The sequence below is a fragment of the Melospiza georgiana genome, chromosome 5, assembly GCF_028018845.1.
Source record: "Melospiza georgiana isolate bMelGeo1 chromosome 5, bMelGeo1.pri, whole genome shotgun sequence".
In the NCBI taxonomy this organism is placed as follows: domain Eukaryota; kingdom Metazoa; phylum Chordata; class Aves; order Passeriformes; family Passerellidae; genus Melospiza; species Melospiza georgiana.
This window is the reverse complement of record NC_080434.1, coordinates 31,004,060-31,025,742: the sequence shown is the minus strand read 5'-3', so window position 1 is coordinate 31,025,742 and position 21,683 is coordinate 31,004,060. Positions and strand designations below refer to the sequence as shown.

The 21,683-nt window shown below is 51.7% G+C and overlaps 1 protein-coding gene across 1 annotated transcript; it reads right to left on the bottom strand.

Moving 5' to 3' along the window:
* Positions 1–15,924: 15,924 nt before the first annotated feature.
* Positions 15,925–18,603, bottom strand: NKX6-1 (NK6 homeobox 1). The gene is made up of 3 exons (XM_058024794.1): positions 17,994–18,603; positions 17,182–17,354; positions 15,925–16,266 (listed from the first exon to the last, which is right to left on the bottom strand). The coding sequence occupies exons 1-3, from the start codon at positions 18,601–18,603 to the stop codon at positions 16,015–16,017; spliced, it is 1,035 nt and encodes a 344-aa protein (XP_057880777.1). The 3' UTR covers positions 15,925–16,014.
* Positions 18,604–21,683: the final 3,080 nt, after the last annotated feature.

Genomic DNA, 21,683 nt, shown 5'->3' with positions numbered 1-21,683 from the left:
CAGTAAAGAACCTAAAGCAGTAAAAGAGCCAGTAGCATAATTCCAATACCAGAAAAAAGTCACCAAATAAAGGATAACAACATAAACATCAAAACACTGGCTTTTATCTCACTTTTCTGAACAAAAGTCTGCTTTACATTAGTGAGATGAATAAGAGCCACAGGCTTTGAACTAGCATACAGGAATCCTTGATTTGAGTTGTTGTTATTAATCTCATTCGCAAGGAAGTTCCTTTCCTTTGTAATTAACCTCATTCTCACTGATAATATTTATAAAATAATCATTGTTATAATGATTAATGATTGATGATTATAAAATCATCATTATTATTATTATTATTATTATAAATAAGTCTTTCAGCTGGCTGGGGAAGACAAAACCACAAGTTCCCTCATTTTCTTGCTAAAAGGGAAGCCTTTCTGAGATGAACTAGTGAAGAGAAGTTAATACAGCATCCTTTGGATGAAGCAAGAAATCTCCTTTTGGTGCAGCACCTCTGCTGTCTACTGTGCCCCAAACCAAGCACCTCAAAAGGATTTTAAAGGGTCTTTCTCGACCCCATTCCTCTGTTCAGCTTCTGCGTCTTGATAGAAACTTTTCATGACGATGAAAGATAACTTCTTCTCATGTTCTTACACTCTGACAAGCAGAAGTGGGGCTGATTTTCACAGAGCTGTAGATCAAAGCAGAAGGATGCAGATCCAGCAGTTTCCCTTCCCATTCTCCAGCCAGCCCCTGCAGCTTAAGGGGCTGTCCTGTAGTGGTGCTCCTACCCAGGGGCTGGCACTGTAAGCATGGCACAGGTGAGCAAGCAGCATCTTCTATCATCAAATCAGGCCAACACAGAGCCCACAGAAGTCGCAGAATAAATTGGCTCTCCATATTGCCTCAAGTTTTAAACTCTTTGATGAGCAACACTGTTAAACATGCAAAAATAACAACATAAATGGTAAGAACATGCATATTCTCCCCCAGATAGCAGCAGCATTCATGTGTAGCCAGGCACTTGAAAAGTTACTGAAAATCCTGCCCCATTCTCTCTGGGTTAATCCAGTCTGTGACCCAGCTGCTAATCTCTGTTGCTGTGACTGCTGTACTTGGCTCGCTGGCTGTCCCACAGCCTTGCTGATCTATGCACACACCCTATCACCCATCCCCACAGCCAAGGGATCTGCAGGGCTCCTTCTGCTCCTTCCTTCACCTCCTTCTGAGCTGAACTGAAGGTAGCCTGCCTGCAGACAAGCCACACAGTGTCCTTTGGCTCCAAACCTAGCTGGGGTGAGATATGAAGCACCAACACTGATCCAAATATCCTGCAAGATTTCCAGCACTTTTGAGGCTACAACATAAGGCTAAGAATCCTTCAGGTGCTCCTCAGTCCTCCTTGGCAGGATTTTATCTTCTTCTTGATCCACCCTCAGAAACAGCCATGTGAAGAAGTTGTTAAACCACTGGCTGCTTCAGAGAATAACAAAGCCTGGCCTTGCTGTGCTGCTGTGCATGATAAGTCCTCCAGGAAGACACAAACATCTTATATCTCATGGTAAAAATTCTGGAAGGCAAAGTTGCACAGGAACAAGCATGTGTATAAGGTAACTTGGGATCATTAGGTTTTCTTTGCCAACCCCTGAGATTCTGCCAGGTTTCATTTCCTAGGGGTCAGATGTTGGCATTCTGTCCTGCAAAACGTGCATTCTTCTCTTATCTTCTTTCCAATATTCCCCACAGTGCATTTGACACCAGGAAAAAGAATGTGTGAAGTAATGGTCACATTTTAGGTTATCAGGCCTGGGAACAGAGGCCAGTTTGTTTGCAGTGCAAGCATTTAACTTCCTAGTGCTTCACAAGGCTGAGAAAAGCATGTTCAAAACATACAGAGAGTATCGGTTAGTGACCCTCCAGGATGAATTCCTGATATGACGACAAGGAAATAATGTCCATATTTCATCTTCAAGGGTATCAGCAAATTAAATACTGTTTAATATCTGACCCAGTATGTTGAGGAAGGCTCTGTCAATAAATTAATCCATTGGTTGTGGAGCCAAGCTGTGTTGCATGGATTTATTTCATGGCACCTAGACACAAATAAAATTTAAACAGAAGCAGTAGAAAGTTTTACTTTAGTAACCTAGAAATTGTGAAAGAAATGTTTGTGGGATTGGACTTTTATTTCAGGAGCAAAGCTGGACAGAGATATGCAGACTTAACAGCATCGTTTCTGATTTGGCCTGGGGGAAATGCCTGTGACTAAGCTAAGGATAACATGTACCAAAAAAGTCATTCCTTCAGTAAGTCATGAAACTCATGGTGGTATGCATCAGCACATAGCATCACTTCCAGGTCATGAGGATCTCCATCAACCTCAGTGGAAGCTGGATTTGACCTTTAAAACACAGAAATACAGTTTCTAGAAGTATAATCCTTCTTATTCTGAATTTGTTCCCATTGTAAATTATGGGGCTAACAGCTGGCTTCCAATGAAGTCAACTATTAATTAATTGTATGTTCACTACCCTGTCTTGTGTAAATCAATATGAGAAATAAGCAGTCTTCTACTATACAGCACAGACACTCTACACAGGGAAGTAATTTAGGGAGGATGTCAGCTTACTCAGAAAGGCTTCTTTACTGCAAACAAGACAATGAAAAACCCTTGCTCTAGGGAAAGCTTCTCCTTGTCCCTGTTGGTGCTGACAGAAAAATCCTGTGGCTCTAGCAGTGGAACACAACTAGTGCTGGCATTCTTGCACAAATATCAGTATCAACATTAATTATTGTCCAAACAATCTGATTTTGCCAACAATGACGCTGCAGATGATGTGGTACGTGACTGGATTATACTCTTGAATCAAGGGTGTATGTTTTCAAGGATTTTGTATTCTGGGGCCACCACTGTGGTCCCTTCCAAACCTAACCATTCTGTGAGTCTCTGATTTTGAGTGACCCTGGAGGTCAGACCCCTTTCCCATTCCTGTTCCTCTCTGGGGCCCAGCAGTGGGGCTTGCTCCCTGCCCTGCCCTCATGGACATGTGGTGATCCCACAAACTGATTCCATTTTCCCTAAATTGAGCTCACAGCCCCCATGTAAAATGTCAGAGAGCTGATGCTCAGGAGTGAAGTTATTTCTGTCAGCTAGAACCTGCCCAATCCACTTTGTCAGTTCAAGGAGAAAGAAAATACGAGAAAACTATCAAGTTTTAAGTGAAGCATTGTGAAGTAGTGGAGCATAACTGCACAAACCTTGTTTTCAGCAGTAGATTGGATTATCTGTATATTGTACCATAAATGGGTTAGAAGTACAAGCAGGAGATGCCCTGATGTTTTTTCATACCATTCTTCCAACGTCTTCTTTTTTTCCTGTAAATCACGTGTCAGGAAATCTTTGACAAACATTATTTCCATACTTAAATTGAGCAATGAATTGAAACTAGCAAAAGAAAAGGGGGAGAGAATATATTCTATAGATGTGCCTTTTAAATTGCTTTATCTATTGATAGTTTTGTCCCATGCAAAATGCAATTTCAACAATATAAAAAGCACAGACTGAAAACTGAGCACTAATTAAATCAGTAACGTTTCATTATTTCATGTGAACAATGCAAGTCCAAACTGATCTTTCCACAGAAAAATTAGATCAAGTTCCATGTGAAAGTCTGCCATTTCAAATATATTTCATATCCTGTGTTCCTAAGAGGTTTGGGTTGTGCAAAGGAGGACTGTGAGCTGTGAGAAACCTTCCCCAGAAGCAGCATTCCCACCTCCCCATCTCATCAATGCCGGGGAGCTCCTCAGGTTTTCCAAATGTGGTACCAGAGTAATATCCCATGGATACAGGAGTGACTTCCCTGCAAGAGATGTAACTGCAGCCCGTGCTAAGTTAACTAATAGGTCTCTTTGGATGTATAGTTAAAGTGGAACATATTTAAAAGCTGCTGGCTTGGTGTGAAATTCATCTGCATATGCTCAGGGAGTGGGTACTGCCCCACTGTGCTTTAATGATGGTGCTTGCCCAAGACAGGGCTGGGCTGTCATCTGCAAATCATTCCCTGCTCTAAAGCCACAGGGAGACCCAGCATCCAACCTTACTGCCGAGCTGCAGGGAGAACCCTCCCTCAAATTCTGCTGCAGTTTCTGAACACAAACTTTCCCATCGGCTGGGACACCCAGGTGTCACCCACAAATACCAGAGACCTTCCAGGTGGGTCAGAGAAGACCTTTCAGGAGTATGCCCCAGCAGTCCTAGAGGGAAGTGGAGCATTGTTGCCTATTGCTTCAGGTAATTTGAATTTCAGGTGACCAGCCCTTCAAGGCATCCTACCACCAGCAGGATGTCAGTGCCAGCAGCAGACACCTATGCCTGCCGAGGCTACCAAGTGGCTCTTCTCCAGTACTTGTCATCTGAAATTGCAGCTGCCTGTGCCTGTTGCATGCAATCATTTTTGCCAATGGCATGGTTTTTGCTGCTGGTGGTGAGCAAGCAGAGCAGTGGCAGAGCCAGAGGCCCCACAGCTGCCGCCCTTCCCGCTCCTCTGCTAACAGAGCACTTCCACAGGCAAGGGAAAACCACAGAGAGATGTGCATTAACCAACTCCAGCAGCCGAGTCCCAAAATCACCCAAGCACGCTTGCCTTGCTAATCCACAATTTATGATTCTGAAGAAATAGATGATGATGACGGCAAAGAAGGGGGAGTTCACAATTCACAAACCAATTTGTGTTGTTTCTGCAACACTGCAAAAGTGCGACTCATGAATATCCTAATGAAATTGCAATGAGAGTTTTGGCACCGTTTCATCACCTCAGCTAGATTAGGGAGCAATCACACTGTGGGTTTAGATGTCTTTGGAAACTGCTGGGGACAAGGGAAATAGATCTGCAATATTTATAATTCAACAAAAATTGCACTGCCTCTACCATAAAATAACAATAATGACTGTGAATTGCCAAGAAATGGTTTCTGAGTAAGCAAAGGGCTTGTTGGTAAGACCACTTCCCATGCTGCTACACTGGTACAAAAGTCTGCTCTCACAGAGGAGCATGGTGCTGTAGTACAGCCACCCTCAGCAGGAGCAAGGGGAATCTCAGAAGGAAGCATGGGTACAGAAATAAACCCACATATCAGATTGCTTGTTCCTGTGAATAATCCCACTGTGATGGAATCTTTCCTTGTCCCATTTCAAGTGAAATGGGAAATGCAAAAAGTGCATTTCCTGCAGCAACCTTCTGGAGTTTTGTGCCAGTCTCTACCAGCCTCTCTTCTTGCTTTTTATGGGCAGTCATAACCTCTCAGTGGAGCTGATCCTGTAATTAGATTAACCCATTTATTTCTGAGGCATGCATGAGCCAGGTACGAAAGATTTTGACTCTGGGACACTTTTTTTTAAATCTCAGAGCCTGCAGCTGTCACCGTGGTTGGAGAATGCACAGAATGGAATGGTGCTGATATATAACAAATGAGGATGTTTTTCCCAAGACACTTCTGCAGTGACATTTCCAGCAGTGATGGCTAGTTCAAAAGAAACTTCAGAAATGGACAAGCACCAAGCTCATGAACTCTGATGGAAATTTGCATGCAGTTTTTAAGGATCCCTGTGCACTGATTTGTTCAGGGTTTTACACGAGCGGCATAGGGCTTTAAAAACAAATGGCATTGTTTTCATATGGGAAGGGGGAAAGAAATTCCTCTAACCTGATACAGAAGAAGGTATCAATGCATGAGAAGGTGTGTAAGGCACCATAATCCTCTCTGAGAGTCATTTACCTGTTTGATACTGATAGGGATCTGGGACATCTAGTACTATCACCCTTGCTGCTTTATTTACTAACCATCATAGTTATTCTTTTCATTACCTCCACAGTGTAATGGTTATTTTATGAAGGCTCATTAAATTTAATGAGACACCACCAGATTTTATTGCCTTCTAATAAAATGGGTAGGGGGAGCTGTTTTCTTTCTGATTCATGCAGCTCCAGAGTACCTTAAAATAGTCAGGTATTCAGCTGGGTTATGAGCAGGGCCCCTGACATTCTTTCTGCTGGTCTCCTTGGGGAGTGTCAGCGATTAACAGCTATTCAAATAAAGATGTGTACAGGGATATGCCTGCAGAGGTGAAGGTTTATTTTACATACACACCTATTTTATATATTTTTACATATATATATTAGACCTGGGAACTCTTTTTTTCAATGGAAGATAATTCTACCAAAATAGAAAGGTATTGTTGGAGTATCTGGTCAGGAACTTGTCAGCTAGTCAGGAAAAAGACAATTGCCAAGGTCCTCAGGCCAGAGCAGGTGACCTGACTAAAAAAGGATAGTTTTTCCTAGCAGAGAATCAGATTCATGACTGCTTGGCCTATTTGTTTATTTATTGCACAGTTGTCCATTGCAAGTATAATTTTTTTTTCTTTTTTTTTAATTGTAGGAGGTAGATCTTGGAAAACTTTGTGAAAAAAAAAATGCCTAAACTCCAGAAAGAAACCAAGCAACAGTGTTCTTTAAATATTTCCTTGTCGAGAAGATGGATCATACAGCTCCTCTTCCAGTGGGATATTGACTGAGAGTACCATGTCACTTAAATAAGAAAGAAACAAACTCCCAAAAAACTGAAGTGAGCTTCTTTATAAGCTTATTGATAAGCTAAGATGACTGGAAAGTCAAAGTCCAGTGAAGGAGCAATCCATGGCTTGTGTCTGAATCACCTGCACTACAGGGAAAACAGAAGTGGGGCAAGTGCTCATTTGGATTAATGCTGATGGAAATATTGGGGAAGAATTTGGCTGACCCAGTCAGCAGCTAACTCTGGTCTGCAAAGGGTCTCAGGGCAAGATGAGAGCCTCAGGGTAGTTCTGGGGAGAGAGCATGAGGAAACAGTGACGTAGCATGCAGGGATAGTAGGACACCAGCAGCATGTACCAATCATACTACTTTAATAAAGCAATACATGTAACATAAAATGCTGTTTTAATAAAGCAATACAGTTAAAATACAGGGCAAACCCCAAATGCTGCAAGAGCAAGTCTCTCTCCTACTGATGTTTTATGCTGTAGTTGGAAGCTGTGAGTTGGAAACCACTGTATCAAGACAGAAAAATATATACATAAAATAGCTTGGAATTTGATGATTGTGTCGTAGCTTAAGTAACAGAACAACCAGATTTAGGAATTGAAGGCTCTCTGAAAAATATGTAGTGATACAGCCTTGCTGCCTCTCAAGTGAGCAGCCCAAGGGAATGAAACTCTTCCATATAAAACTGGTTGAATTATTCATTATAAATAAATTATCCAATAAATGTAGCCCTTTCAGTGATCATAAATAACTAACAACCCAGTCCTGATTTGGGTAGATGTTTTTGGCACCCATAGGTATGTGAAGAAGGGCTATTTCCAGGCAGTTTCTTTTGAGGGTACCTCACTAGGTATTGTGCCATTCACACTCTCTTCTTTTAGATGAAAATAACATTAGTGACCAGGTGCTGCAAACTGATAATTCGGGGTTTTCATTGTTTTGTCTGGCACATAAGCTCCCCAGCTTTCTCCTCTTCACTTCTTCCCCCGGGTGACTTGCCTGGTGCTCCAGCTGGCCTGTGTCACAGTATCTCCCAGCCCTCAGATGGCTTCCTTTCCTGGTGACCCCAGTCACACTTCCATGGAGAGTCAGACTGGGGGCTTTAGAGTATGTCCTAGTGGTCTTGGGCAATTGTTTTGGTGAAATGATCATATTGGAAGCATAAGCCACGCCATTATCCCTGGGCATCAGTGATTCATCCAATACCTGTAGTTTAATAATCAATACAGACCTTACTTCTGGCTTGATGTTCTGGATTGATTTTATGTGTTGAACTGATTAGGAATTTTCACTCCAGTGCAAGATTTTGCTGGAAAAAATATCTGCCAAGCCATATTTTTCTCCTAGGAACCATAATTTGGGTTAAGTTCTCCCATAGAAAGTGTCTATGAAGGAGATTGGAATTATGCATCCAGTTTGGGAAGACATGAGGGATAAGAATCTTGATCAGTTAGAGGCCCATCAGTGAGGGCATTTTGCTAAAAAGAGGATATCTAGCCTCTCTGCCCAGCTCTGGTGTAGTTGCTGACTCAAAGCTGAACAGCTCCATCCAGAGAGAAGTGCACACCAGAGTACCCTGCAGCCACGGCATTGCATGGGGGAAAGGAGACACAGGCAGAGGCCTTTGCTTTCCCTCACAAGGGATAATGAGGTTCAAACCAAGGTCTCCCATTTCCGTGGTCTCTTCTATCTGGATTTCTTTTGGGGAAAAAAAAAAAAAATCTGGATTTTTGAAGTGCAGGATACAAAGTATTATGAAAGCTCACAAACACTGCCAGATCAGAAGCTGCCTTTCCATTTGGCTCAGCACTCCCAAGCAAAGTATGGTGGAGTTTTCCAAATGAGGCTTGTTTTCTCTGTGAGCTGGCAATATCAGCCCAGGGAAAGTGCCTCACCATCCATGAGTCCTGCTGCCTTCAGTGATCACACATCCAGCACGCACATTTGGACATTGGGGCTGGTGTTCCTCAGGGCAGAGCAGTGCAACCCTGGGCTCCCTGTGAGGGGACAGAGGAAAGAGTAGCAGGAAACCCAGATGCCCCATCCTGCAAATAAAAAAAAGAGTTCAAACAAACCAAGACCTGTATTTATGCCTTGCCAGTGTAACTCCTGTAACTTGATTTGTGGAACTGACAGCAAGATTTCGTCTCTGATACATACCCTATATCCTTATCATAAAGGGAGCAGTTAAGAGGTGTGTAAAAAACCTGTCTGTCCTCATTAAAGTTGAATATAGTCTATTTTTGCTTTAATGCAGTGATCTAATTAACCTTTCGCCAGAATTAAAATGACCTTGAATTGGCCTTGTGACCTCCAATGCTTAATGTTGTTAACTTGAAACAAGCTTTTTGGGGTGGTCAGAAGCAGCATCTGTTAAAATGGCCAAAAGGTCGAATCCATTTACTTAAATACACCTCCTGCACACATTGCTGGTGGCTGTGCTGCCTGCATTTATAAAGGGCACAGAACACCTACCTTTGAGGGAAAAGGGTAGTTTATCTATGAGAAACCATGTGAGGAGGGTGAAAAACGGCTCTGAAGGTGTGTTTTCACCATCTCGTTTTATTTTCTTGAGCAGTAAGCTGCTTCGTGTTTCCCTTTAAAGTTCTGCTAGGTGCAGATGATTACAGTGTGGGAAATGCTGCAGCTCGGTGGGCTCTGCAGCTGAGATTTCTGTTTGCAGAGGAACGTGTGAGGCCGGTGGACACTCATCTGGGGCAGGTGCAGCAGCAGTGTGACGTTTTGGGCTGAGGTTTAGGTCCCACTGGAGTCCAAGAAATACGCGTTCATGTTTAAAAAGAAGGAGATGCTCAGTGTCTAAGAAGAAGTAGATGCCCAGCAGACTTCCTGGACCCCAAGGTCACTGGTGGGAATTACTTTAAAAAAAAAAAAAAAAAAACAGAACCAAGCCACACTGTCAGGGCGAGGAATTTCAAAGGCAGCAAGTAAGGGTTTAGATGAGAACAATCGGTTCAGGCGCCTCCTCTGGCGGATGCTGAGGCCCTGGGACGTTCTGTACAGGAGTTGTTTCAGCTCCTGGCAGTGCCACGGCCGGGCGGGGTCCGGGCTGGGGGTGATGCCCAGCGAGGCAGCGGGGTCATCCCTCCCGCCACCGCGACAGCGACACTGCTGAGGGTAACGCTGTCGGTGTCGCTGTCGCCGTCCCGATTCCCGGAGCGCTTCCCGAGGCTGTTCCCTCCTTCCCTGCCGGCTGCTCGCGGCGCATTACCATAGTACATTAACATTTGTAATGCGGCCATTATTTTACATAATCGATATCATCAAGTTCCTTTTCTTGGGAGCCCTCGTGTTTATTTACACTTATTCCACACACGTCAGTTCCCATCAGGAGCAAAACCGATTTTCTTGTCCTACATCTGCTCTCGGGATAGCCTTAACTCACCGTAAATCCATGGGCGCCCCCGTTGCCGTGAGCCCGGTGCGGTGCAAGGGCGTGGGAGCGCCCCGGCTCCTCCGGTCCGACCCTGGAACTGGGAACGGGGCGGCCGCGGTATTAGTTGTTGTTATTATTGTTTATTGTTATTTATTTTGCGGCAGTTTCTGTTTATGGCGTGATGCATTTGAGCCCAAACACATTAGGTGCATTATTCATTGGGTACATTTGTCAGAACATGCATGTGTATAAAGAACTAATGATCCATATTAAATTAATGACGCTATAAAAAAGAAAAATACCCCATACATGCAGTTTATGACGGCAACTCCCGACTTTGATAAACCATCGAAAAGACTTAATCAGATGAAGCATTGGACTGTTCCGTCTCCAAAATTACATTTCTCGAAATGTGCTTGTACACAATGTTGGTTTTATTAAAACAAATTAATTCAGTCATTAAGGAATCATACGGCAAGTGTCTCATAAGTCAGGACCTCCAGTGTAACAAATTGATTAAATGACTGTGTAATAGTCTCTTTAAACAAATCTAGTGTAACAAGTTAATAGATCTGCTCAATTACCATGCTGGGGTGATGAGGATGTGGGCAACTCTCTCATTAAATCCGGGATAGCCTTAGGGGGTGCGGAAGGGGCGGTGCGGAGCTGCGTGTCTGTGGGGCAGCGCTGCGCTCCCGCAGTCCCGGCCAGGAGGGACCGGGCAAGGAACCGGAGCCGGAGCAGGGCGGGGATGGCTGCGGGCTCCGGGCAGGGCCGCCCCACCGTCGAGCCGGGGGGCTCCTCCTGACACCCCAGAGCCGGGGGCGCGGGCGGAAAATCTATTACCCCGCTGCCATTTTGTTAAGTGTTTGCTCCCCGTTGTGACCCCGCCACTTTATCTGTTGATTTTTATTTTCTGAGTGCATGTTGCCCATATGTTACTCTAATAGTTGCTATAATTCTTGAGCAATAGGGCTCATATTTTACTGAGCTGAATTAAAAAGAATGCACTTTAATAAAAAACCCGAGCAATACACTAATGGCTTGACATTGATGTATTTGCATAAAGATGAATTATATGGGCTCGCTTGACACGACTTTTAATAAATGATCGAGGACGTTATTACAGGGATGCACTTGCGTGTGCGGAAGCGGGTTATTGCCGCGGGGCCGGTGCCAGGCGCTCCCCGCAGCCCCGCGGCCCCGGAGGGCAGCGCGGGCACTGACCGGCCCTGCCGAGCGCCTCCCGCCAGCCCCGGGCCTCCGGGCAAGGCCTGAACCCCCGGGGGATGCGGGGAGGCGCGGTGCTGCCTGCTCGGCCCTTGTATCGATAACTTTGTTCTTATCAACCGCGCTCGCTGGGGCGCGGAGCCGCTGCCGGGCTCGGTGCGGTGCGGGGTGCTCGGTGCGGGTGCCGTCCATCTCCCACCTAGGCTGAACAACAATCATTATCATCTACAACCCTAAACTCACCCTCCTGAACTTCTGCCTATACGCTGTAATAACTGCAACCGTTTTCCTCACCCTAAATCAAAGTCCTAAAGCTTTCTACCCTAATTCCTGCATGGACCAAAACTCCGTCTCTGAACGCAATACTACTCCTAACGCCACTCTCTCTCGCAGGACCCCTCCCCTGACAGGATTCCTGCCCAAATCCTGGATTTGGGGAAGCCAGGATTCCTGCGGGGTGCTCGGTGCGGGTGCAGTATGGGGTGCTCGGTGCGGTTTGGGGTGCTCGGTGCAGTGTGGGGTGCTCGGTGCGGGTACGGTGCGGGGTGCCCGCTGCTCCCCGCGGCAGCGCCGCCTCCTCCTGCCCGGCAGATGTTTGCATCCCTCACGGAGACTCGCAACCGCTGTTGGAGACAGCTGGCAAACGCCGCCAGAAACGCGTGTCTGGGAAATACCTATCGGTGCAGAAGGTAAAGGCGGAGCTGCAATTAGGAGGGAGCAGTTCATCTCACTTTTTAATTTGCGGCTGGCGACGCCGGCTCTGAGCGGCGGATCCTGCACAAGCGCCTCTCCCAGCGGTCCCTCTGCCCGCGGCCGCGATGCTGGAAAGGACTCGGGGTGTCCGGGCCGGGGTGAAAGCCCATCGCCCTCATTTTAGCGCCCGGGTTCTCTGGCCTGAGGGACGACTCATGTCCCGAGGCAAGGAGTGCCTAAAGCAAAGCTTCGGGACGGCTGGCAGGGAAACAACGAAACTCTTGCACGAAATAACATCACGGCAGCAAACGGAGGGAGAGCGGAGGGGAGACAGCGAGCGTGTTATATGGGAAGCGTTAAAAATTAACCGAGAGGTGATGGGAGATAACGGGATTTCAGGAGCTCATCACAGGGGACCACACGTGAGGGAAAGAGCGGGAGAAGCCATCACTCGCTGAAATGGTCTCTCTGTCCCGCGTGGCTGCCGGTTTGGGCATCCCCCTGGCAGGGTGTAGGCATTTCCCTCCTCGCTGCCTGCGCCGGGAGCTCTGGCTGGGAGTTGCTGTCGGGATGAGAGAGCCCGCAGGCCTCGGGGCTGTGACAGCGCTGCTGTAGGGCCTTGTCCGGGACCGGGTGACAGCGGCCTAAGTCCTGGGCTTTCCCCCAGCGCACACGCCCCGGGTAGAGCGACCCCTTCGTTACCCCGCGGAGAGTTCTTCCTTTTCCCCCTCCCTGCCAGCGGCCACTCCGGCCGTGGGCTTCCCCTTGGAACCTGTGTCCCCCTGTGGCACCGCGGTGCGGATCCTGCCCACGTCCATATGTCCACATCCATATGCATGCGTCCCGCGGGCAGCAGCTGCCGGCCGGCAGTGGGGTGCGGGCGGTGGGGTGGCCCCGGCCCCTCCTTTGCTTCCCGTACCTCCCTTGCCTTCCTTCTTCCCTCCCTCCCCGCAGTCTCGCGGTGCCCACGGCGACTGCAGGGCGCGGAGTGGGGCCGGCGCCTGGGGGGCTTCTACGGGGAAGGAAATTTTTTCCCCTGTCCGTGGTGACGCTCGCTTGGGCTGGAGACGGACCAGGCGTTGGAAAAGTAGGGAGGATGCTTCGGGCACTCTGGGATTGCACGGCCGGGAACTTCTCCCGCGATATCTTCTGCACCCCAGAGAAGGCACATGACAGGGACCGAGGCAGGGTAAACCCAGCCGCCTCTATTTCCCCCGAGCCGGGAAATCCCAGAAACAGCTGCTTTTATTTCCGCTGAGCCTGGAAGTCCCGCGTACGGAAGGGAGTGGGGTTTAGAACCAAGAGCCCTGTGACGGAAGGGAAGGAAAGCCAAAAGCTGTGTGCGAAGGGAGCTGTCGGGAGCGGCCCGCGGTGCTCGCTCACGGCTCGGGCAGGGCCCTCCCGCCCCGCTCCGCGCCCGCCTCTCCCCACGCGTGTGCGCAGCTGCTCTCTGCCCGCGGGGGTTCGGCCCGGGCCCGAGCGAGGGGCGGCTGCCGGGGAGAGGCTCCCATTCCCCATGGACGCGGCTCTGCAGCACTTTTAAAATGTCGTTTTCGCGGAGTTTTTACAGTTCCGTCACAAATTCCTGCCTGCACGAAGGACTGAGCCGAAAGTGCGGCGGATCTCGGCCAGGCCCCCGCGCACGGGGGGAACCTCCCGCCCCGTGAAGCCAGCTGACATTTGTCTTTTAATTGTTCACCGTGCTGTCCGTGGCAGCGATCCAGGGGTTAGCTATTGAATCTCTTCCTAAAAAGTCCTTTCCTGGAGGAGAAGGAGCCCAGCCGGCTTTGGCTTCCAAAACATGTCCCGAAAAGGGGGGGCCGCGAGCTCGTGTGAATCCCCTGCTCTTTCTTCCAGCGCCCCAGACAAAACCAGCCCAACCAAGCGGACAGCGCTGGGCTCTTTTCCCCGCGATTCCACTTTGACGGTGCCAACTGCAACTGGTGGCCAGCTGGGTCTCTGTGCAGGAGTAAATTAACTGGAAAGCCTCAGTCGGTGCTGCGGTGAACTGGAAAAGGGGCCGGGGGAGCGCAGGCGGCAGCCCGGGACGCACGGGAGGGCGCGGGCGGGGCCGGGCCGGGCTGCGGGGAGCGGGACCGGCCGGGGAACGGGAACGGGCCCGAGGGTGCGCGGGCAGAGAGCCCCGGCCGGGCCCCGCCCCGGCGATCCGGACCCCGCCGTGTTCTGAGTTCGCTCCCGCCGCCCCGCAAAACACGCGGGGATATCGCAACCGGGCCGAGGCAGCTCCCTGGCGAACGAGCGGCCCTTCCCTTCCTGCCTGCACAACCCGTCGGGAAGGATGGGCTGGGGGCAGTGGCGGTGGGCCATGGGCAGCCCCGGTACCCGGGCAGGGAGAGCCGGGGCAGCCGCAGAGCGCCGCGCTCGCTCCCGCCTCCCGGCCCCGGCATTGTGTGAGCCGAAAGATATAAATAAAACCCTGTTCTACCTTTTTTTTCTTCTTCTTTTTTATCCTGTTTAGAAAATTATCCCCAAATAGAATCATTCATTTATTTATTTATTTCCTCCAGAATAGCTGGCCCTTTTTCTCTCTCATATCTGATATGATATGAGACCGATATCTGATATGATATGAAACCGTTTCTGTTTGCTCTGCTGGTCCTTGGGAAGAAAAAAAAAAAGAAAAAAAAAGAAAAAAAAAAAAGAAAGCGATGTTTCTGGACTGTTTAGATATGGAAATGATCGCGTCCGATAATGAGTTTCAATTTAAATCAGTTCTGGTATTGGGTCTGTTTGTTCTAGACACTTAGCCGGGCTTTTATTTTATCCACTGTTTGCTTCTTGGAAAGCGGTTTATTTCCCATAATAATGGTAACACTCTGCCGTTAATAAAGCCCTGCATCGCCCGCCTCCGAGAAAGTTGAAACAGCCTAATTTAGGCTAAGTGGCCGGGTGGAAGCTACCTGCCCGCTCACGTCCCCAAACAACCACGGCTTATTTTATTTGTATCCGTCTTGAGTTCCCACAGCAAAATAGTCAACTTCCAATTAACAAAAAAAAAAAAAAAAATTTAAAAAAGCGCTCAAACAACAAAAGTCTTCAAACAAACCAAAAAACCAAACAACAACAAAAACCTTACTACTGAGAATCAACAAAAATTATCTCTTCTCTTCTTTTCCTCCCCTTTTCCGTGGTTTCATTATTTAATCTCTGATAAAATGAGATTATCTGTACCCTTTAGTGAAGGCAGCAGACGTCTTTAAACTGGTTTAATTGATTTATCGTTTTGTTGTTTTGTTTGTTTTTTTTTAAACAGAAAGTGCATTACATTTAACTGGTCTTGCAAAGGGCTTTTCTTCTCTTTACAAACCGAATTATTTTTAATATAAATTAATAAATGTTAAGATGCTATATCACGATATATCATCGTTATTAGCTTAAAAAAAAGAAAAAACAATTTACATTCTCTAGTATTCCGTATGATACAAAAGAAAACACACTTTAAATTCAAATACAGCAACTAAATGAATTTTATACTTTGACTGACAGTGGTTGTGACAATTCCCACCAGCTACTTTTTCAACGCGCGGTTGATTGGGAACGGTGTAAATGAAAGCAAACTCTGTCCCTCCGCCCTCTCCCCCCCCACCCCTCCCTCCCCTTGCACGACGACCGCAACAGAAAGTGTTTCAAAAATACTAATAAATAGCACGCGGGGCCGCCGCAGTTTCGGCCCGAGGGAGGCACCGGCGGCGCCCACGGCGGCGTTTCCTCGGCGGTGCCCCCGGTGCTGCCGGAGAGCGCGGGGCGGGCGGGACGCTGCGCCCTCGGCCCCCGCTGTACAAAAAACCACAACAAAAAAAAGAATGTATATTACATTTTAAATATTCACAGTAAGGAACGCCTACGGTCGCGGTGACTCACGGTTTATTTACAAAGAGCCGGCAAAGCCGCCCGGCCGGAGCGGGGCCGGGCTCGGGCCAGCCCCGCCGCTCCGCTCCGCCCGCCGCCCCACGGCAACAACGCGCGGCGCGGGGAGCGGGCGCGCCCGCCGGGCCCGCCGGGGCCCGCAGTCCTCTCTGCGCTCCCTCCGGCGTCTGCTCCTCCTCCGGGCGCGTAGAGTCTAGAAAAATAGATCTGTACATCTCCGAACGCGGCGGAGGGCGAAGCAGGCTAGACGGAGGCCTCCCCCTCCGAGGGATGCAGCAGCAGCCCGCCGCCCCCCGGCTTGTGTTTCTTCAGGAGCTGCGTGATCTTCTCATCGTCCGAATTGGGGTCCAGGGGCTTGTTGTAGTCATCATCCTCCTCCTCGTTCTCCGAGGCGCCCTTCAGCCGCTCCGTCTCCGAGTCCTGCTTCTTCTTTGCCGTCGCCATCTCCGCCGCGTGCTTCTTCCGCCACTTGGTCCGTCGGTTCTGGAACCAGACCTGCCCCGCCGCCACCGTCAGCATCAGGGCACGGCCACCCGCGGCGGCGGCACCGGGCCGCCCCCACCCCCGCCGCCCGGCCCGTGCCCATCTCCCCATCCCCGGCGTGCGCAGCGATGCCCGCTCCGCCGCCCTTGGGGCGATTTCCCCACAACGAAAGCGGCCGATCCCCGCCGCACCGCGCTCCCGGCCGCCGCCCACACCCGGCCCGAAGCGGGCCGACAGCCGCCCCCAGCTCCCCCGAGGCTCCCTGCCATCCTGCCTGGGCCGGGGATACCCACATTTGGGGCCGATGCCTTCCCCAGCCCCCCTGCCCCGCCAGATGTATTTGCTCTCCGGCAGGGCGCTGCCAGAGCAGAGGGGCATTTTCATTGTAGGAGCTGCAATAATTTATTCGCAGCCATCGGGACGTATTTGCCGCGACAAAGGAGGCACTGCAGATCAGACTGAAAGCGTGAGCACCGCCGAGGGGCCCCTGTGGCCCAGTCCACCAAGCAAACGCCTCTGCCTGTTCTCGGGGGGCTCAGCCCGCTCTCCCAACCCGTCACACCTCCGCTTTGCCCAAAACACAGAGTTTTAAACCAAAACGTAAGAGTGCAGGCGCGGCAGCGCGACGCCCTAACATCCCCCTTTCCCGGCTTTCCCAGAATGCTGGCCACCCCCACGGTGTTCAGAGCTCCTCAGTCTCGCTTGGGTTTGTTTGGTTCAATTTGATTGGTTTTTAAAATGCTTTAAAACTACTTTCTCGGCCCCGTAGTGAGGCGATAAGGGGAGAAATGCCGGTGGTTGCCGGGGAAGCCCTCGCCAGCCCGCAGCATCTCCGGCTGCTTCAGACGGGACCCCGTTTCCGCGGCGGGGCCCTTTTGTTCCCCGCTCCTCCAGCCCCGCACCGCTCGGTGCTCTCGGTGCTCTCACCTTTACTTGGCTCTCCGTCATCCCCAGGGAATACGCCAGCCGGGCTCGCTCCGGGCCCGCCAGGTATTTCGTCTGTTCAAAAGTCTTTTCCAGAGCGAAAATCTGCTGGCCAGAAAAAGTGGGTCTTGTATGTTTTCTCTTCCCGTCCTTATCCAGCAATATTGAGCCTTGATCTGGCGAAGGGAGGGGGGGGGGGGAGAGAAAGGGAAGGCAGGGACAGACAAGTTAATCTACGGATTTGGGAAAGCGTTTCACTCCCAAGCGGCCCCAGGGGACGGAGGGGTCTCTACGCGGGGGGTAAGAAAACTACTGCCTAAGCTAAACGACTGTTCTGGCCTCTCGGCTCGCCTTGGTTATTTTTCCTTTCAGATCAAAAATCTGAGCGGGCAAATGATTTGGTTTTTTTTAAAAAAAAAAAAAAGCCGCGGCCGGTGCGAGAGGGTAGTAGCGCAAAGTCCTGCTCGGGGAAAGTTTGTGCGCGCCCCTAAAGCCAACCCCGGCCCCGAGAGTGCCCAGCAGCGACGGTGGCAGTGCGGATAATTTCCCCTCGGAGGGTTTCGCTTTTCGCCGGCGATAATTGGCGATATATTACAGAGTTTTGCGCTGACCGAGGGGACGGAGAAAGAAAAATCAACTTAAGAAACGAAAACAAAAGAAATCGAGGCAAAGCCAGCCCGCTCGGCTGCGGCCGGGCCCTGGGCCCAAGGGTCTCAGAGCGATGCCAGGGCGCGGGGGCTCCCTGGCACGGGGAGCGGATCCCACCGGGGCTCCCGCGCCCTCTCCCCCCCTGCCCCGCCGCGCCGGGTACTCACGGGGGGCGCAGGCGAGGCGGGCGTCCCTCCACGGCGGGCTCTGCATCACCCCCGGCCAGAAGATGGGCGTCCGGCCGGGCAGCTCGGCCAGCGGCTTGGGGTAGCGCCCGGCGGCCACGGCGGCCGCGGCGGCGGCGGCGCCAGGGCTGAAGTAGAGGGCGGGCGGCGGCGGCGGCGGAGGGCTGAGGCTGCCGAAGCGGGGCAGCCCGGCCAGCAGCCCGGCGGGCGCCGCCGAGGAAGCGGAGGGCGAGGCGGAGGCGAGCGCGGCGCCCGGCAGGGGCATGGAGGGCCGGCTGAGGATGTCGTTGATGCCGTGCGGGGTGGCGGCCGAGAGCTGCGGCGGGGCCGTGCCCAGCGCCGAGAGCCCGCCCGCGGCGGCGGCGGAGGCGGCGGGCGCCTTGAGGCCCGGGGAGCCGAGCGGCGGCGAGGGCGAGGCGGAGGCGGGCGAGGCGGAGGCGGAGGAGGAGGAGGCGGGCCCGGCGGGCAGGGGGTACGCGGGGTACAGCGGTGCCTTCATCTCGGCCATGCTGTGCAGGGCGGCCAGCGGCGGGCTGCCCAGCAGGAAGGCGCCCTGCCGGGGCGCGCCGTCCATCTGCCCCAGCGCCAGCATCCCCGTGCCGCCGCCGCCGCCGGCCGGGGGCGGGGGGCCCGGACGGCCCCTAGAGCCGCGGGGCCCCGGCGGCCGGCCCGGGGGTGCCGCCCGCACCGGCGACGCGCATCCAGCCCGCGGGGGCCGCCGCCTCTAACGGGGAGCTACGCGCCCGAGCGGCGGCCCCGCCGTCCCGCCGGGCATCGGGGCTGCGCCTCGGCGGACGCTGCCTGCCGGGGCGGAACGCGGAGCGGCGGTGCTGTCGGACACGGCGGCTGTATACGCGTGTGTGTGCGCAGCGGCCGTGCCCGCTCCGATGGACCGCCGGCGGCTCACAGCGGCGCGGGGGCTGCGCTCGCCGGCCCTGCCTCCTCCGCGGCGCCCCGCATCGCTCCCGGCGCGGTTCCGGCGGCTCTGTCGGGGCTGCGGGCGCGGCTCGGGGCGCACTGCCGCGCCGCCCCGCTCCTGCCTCCTTTAGCGGGGGCACGGCCGGCAGCGGGCGCGGCGGCGGCGGCGGCGCGGGGCGGGGGCGGGGCGGCTGCCGGCCCTGCCCACCCGTGCCCGCCCGCCCTGAGCCAACTTCGGGCTCCCCGGCTCCCCTCGCCTCTTCTCCTGGCTTTTCTTTTATTTTCCTCTCTTCTCCCTTTCCCCTCTCTTTTTCCTTTCCATTTTTCTTTTCCCTCTTTCCTCTTCTTTATCTTTTCCCTTTTCCTCTCCTTTTCCTCTCTTTCCTTTCTCTTTTCCTTTCCTTGTACTTTTCCCTTTTGTTTACCCTTTTTCCTCTCCTGTTTCTTCTCCCTCTTTTTCTCCCTTTTGCTTTCCTTTTTTGCCTCTCATTTTTCTCTTCTTTTTTCCCTTTCTTTCTTGCTGTCCTTTTTCCTTTGTTTTTTCCTTTCTCTTTTACGATTTTTTTAATTGTAATTTTTCTGTATTTGATTTCTTTTTCCTTTACTTTCTCGTTTCCTTTCCTTTTTCATTTTCTCTCTCCTTCTCTTTTCCTTTGCTCTCTCTCATTTAATTTCTCTGTTTCCCCCGTCATTTTATCTATCTTTCTTTCTTTCTTTCTTTCTTTCTTTCTTTCTTTCTTTCTTTCTTTCTTTCTTTCTTTCTTTCTTTCTTTCTTTCTTTCTTTCTTTCTTTCTTTCTTTCTTTCTTTCTTTCTTTCTTTCTTCCTTTCTTCCTTTCTTCCTTTCTTTCCTTTCTTTCCTTTCTTTCCTTTCTTTCCTTTCTTTCCTTTCTTTCCTTTCTTTCCTTTCTTTTCTTTCTTTTCTTTCTTTTCTTTCTTTCTCTCTCTCTCTCTTTCTCTCTCTCTTTCTCTCTTTCTCTCTTTCTTTCTCTCTCTGTCTCGGGAGCGACTCCAGAGCGCAGAGCCGCCCGAGTCCCGGTGGGGCCGGGCCTGTCCCGGTGTTTCCTTGGGATGCGGGCGGTGTGAACAGCCTCGGCCCTTCCCGCACTCTCTGGCCCCTGTGGATGCTCTCTGTCCCCGCTGGGTCCGGGTGTTGGTGCCGCCGGGCCCGGGCCCTGCCCGGTGCTGTGCCCTCGCAGCCCTGGTACCAGCGAGCCCCTGGGCACCTGTGCCCGGCACCCCGGCTGCTCACGGCAATTCCCGTAGCCTAAGGGAAAAAAAAAAAAAAAACATTTGTCCTGTAAAGAGCATTCCACGGAAGAGTGATGCAAAATCACCCTGAGCAATTTTTACCCTGTGCTGACTGTGCCCGCGTGTTGTACCTGTGGGGAACTCTATTTTCCTCGAGCGTGGAAAAACGGGATGATGCGAAAATTAATTTTATTTTAATTACGAATCTTAGCTAAAGCGGAGGCACGTTAGTCCTCTACCTGCAACGATGTTTCCTTCTATTTCTAATTAATCCCTTGTTGCTCTGAATTGTTTTAGTTTGAATTATAAATCTGCTGCATACACTTGGAGAAAGGGCGCGTAGGGTCTTGCCTCGCCTTAACTTTGGCGCAGCCACACGAAGGGCACCGCCGGGAAGCTCGAGTTAAACCTCCGAGTCTGAATTTCTTTTTTTCTTTGTCCTCTTGTCACTTCGCAAATATTCTAAAAGAAACCCCAAAAGAAGTGTTTTCCTGCTGGTTGCGGAGGAGCCGGGGGCGCTCGGCCGCCTCAGCCCCGCACGGCCCCGCAGCCCCGGCTCAGCCCCGGCTCAGCTCCGGCAGCGGCAATGGAGAGGGGGAGCCGCCTCTCAAAGGGAACGATTTGCATCTGAATTCGGGGGGAGAGAAATGCTAAACCGCTTTTGTAAGTGCTGAGGCAGGCGCGGAACGGCCCCGCTGCGTGTCCAGCACCCAAGGGACCCTCTTTTCCTCCCTCCTGCCGAGGACACGGCGCAGGGGCAGGGGCTCTCCCCGGCCCGGACCCGCTGCCTCCCTCCCTGCTCCAGGGAGCTCTGCCAGCGCCGGGCAGCGGCGGCAGCTCCGGCCGCGGGTCCGCGCTGGGGCGGGGGCAGCGGGCCCTGAGCCCGCAGCGGGTCCTGCCGGGCCGGCCGAGCTGCGGCACCGCCCGGGGCTCTGCGGGCCGCGCCAGCCCCGTGCTCGGCCCGGCGGTACCGGCGGTACCGGCCCGCTCCCCTCGCTCCGCGCCCCTTTCCCGGGAGTTCGCCGCCCGGCACCTCCCGGCTTGTTTTCCAGCGGAAGCAAAACAAAACAACCCCTCCAGCACAAGAGCTTTTCCTCCTTTTCTACTGCAAGAAACTGATGGCGTATTGAAAAAAGAGTGTTTATTTGGGGGTCTCCTCGTGCAACTTCTTCCCTAAAGAGAGTATCGCAGGTGGGATGGTGCCCATGGGCTGCCCCTGCGTGAGAAATGGATTCAAAGGCAGACACAAGAATTACCTTCTCTCTGTCTTTAACGACCGAAATATTCGAAAATATTAATATTTGGTTCATTTTCCATGCTCAGCTTCTGTTTTCCCTAAGCTAGGGCAGTCAGCTGAAGTAGTGAGGCAAAGTAACTCGGGAGGCGGCCGGGGCTGAGCAGAGTGTGGGACACACCGTGAGCACCCAGGGAGCGGCGGGGCTGAAAACCACCCCAGCAACAAACTTCACTAAAGGGCGAGCAAGCCGCAGCCTGCAAACACCGC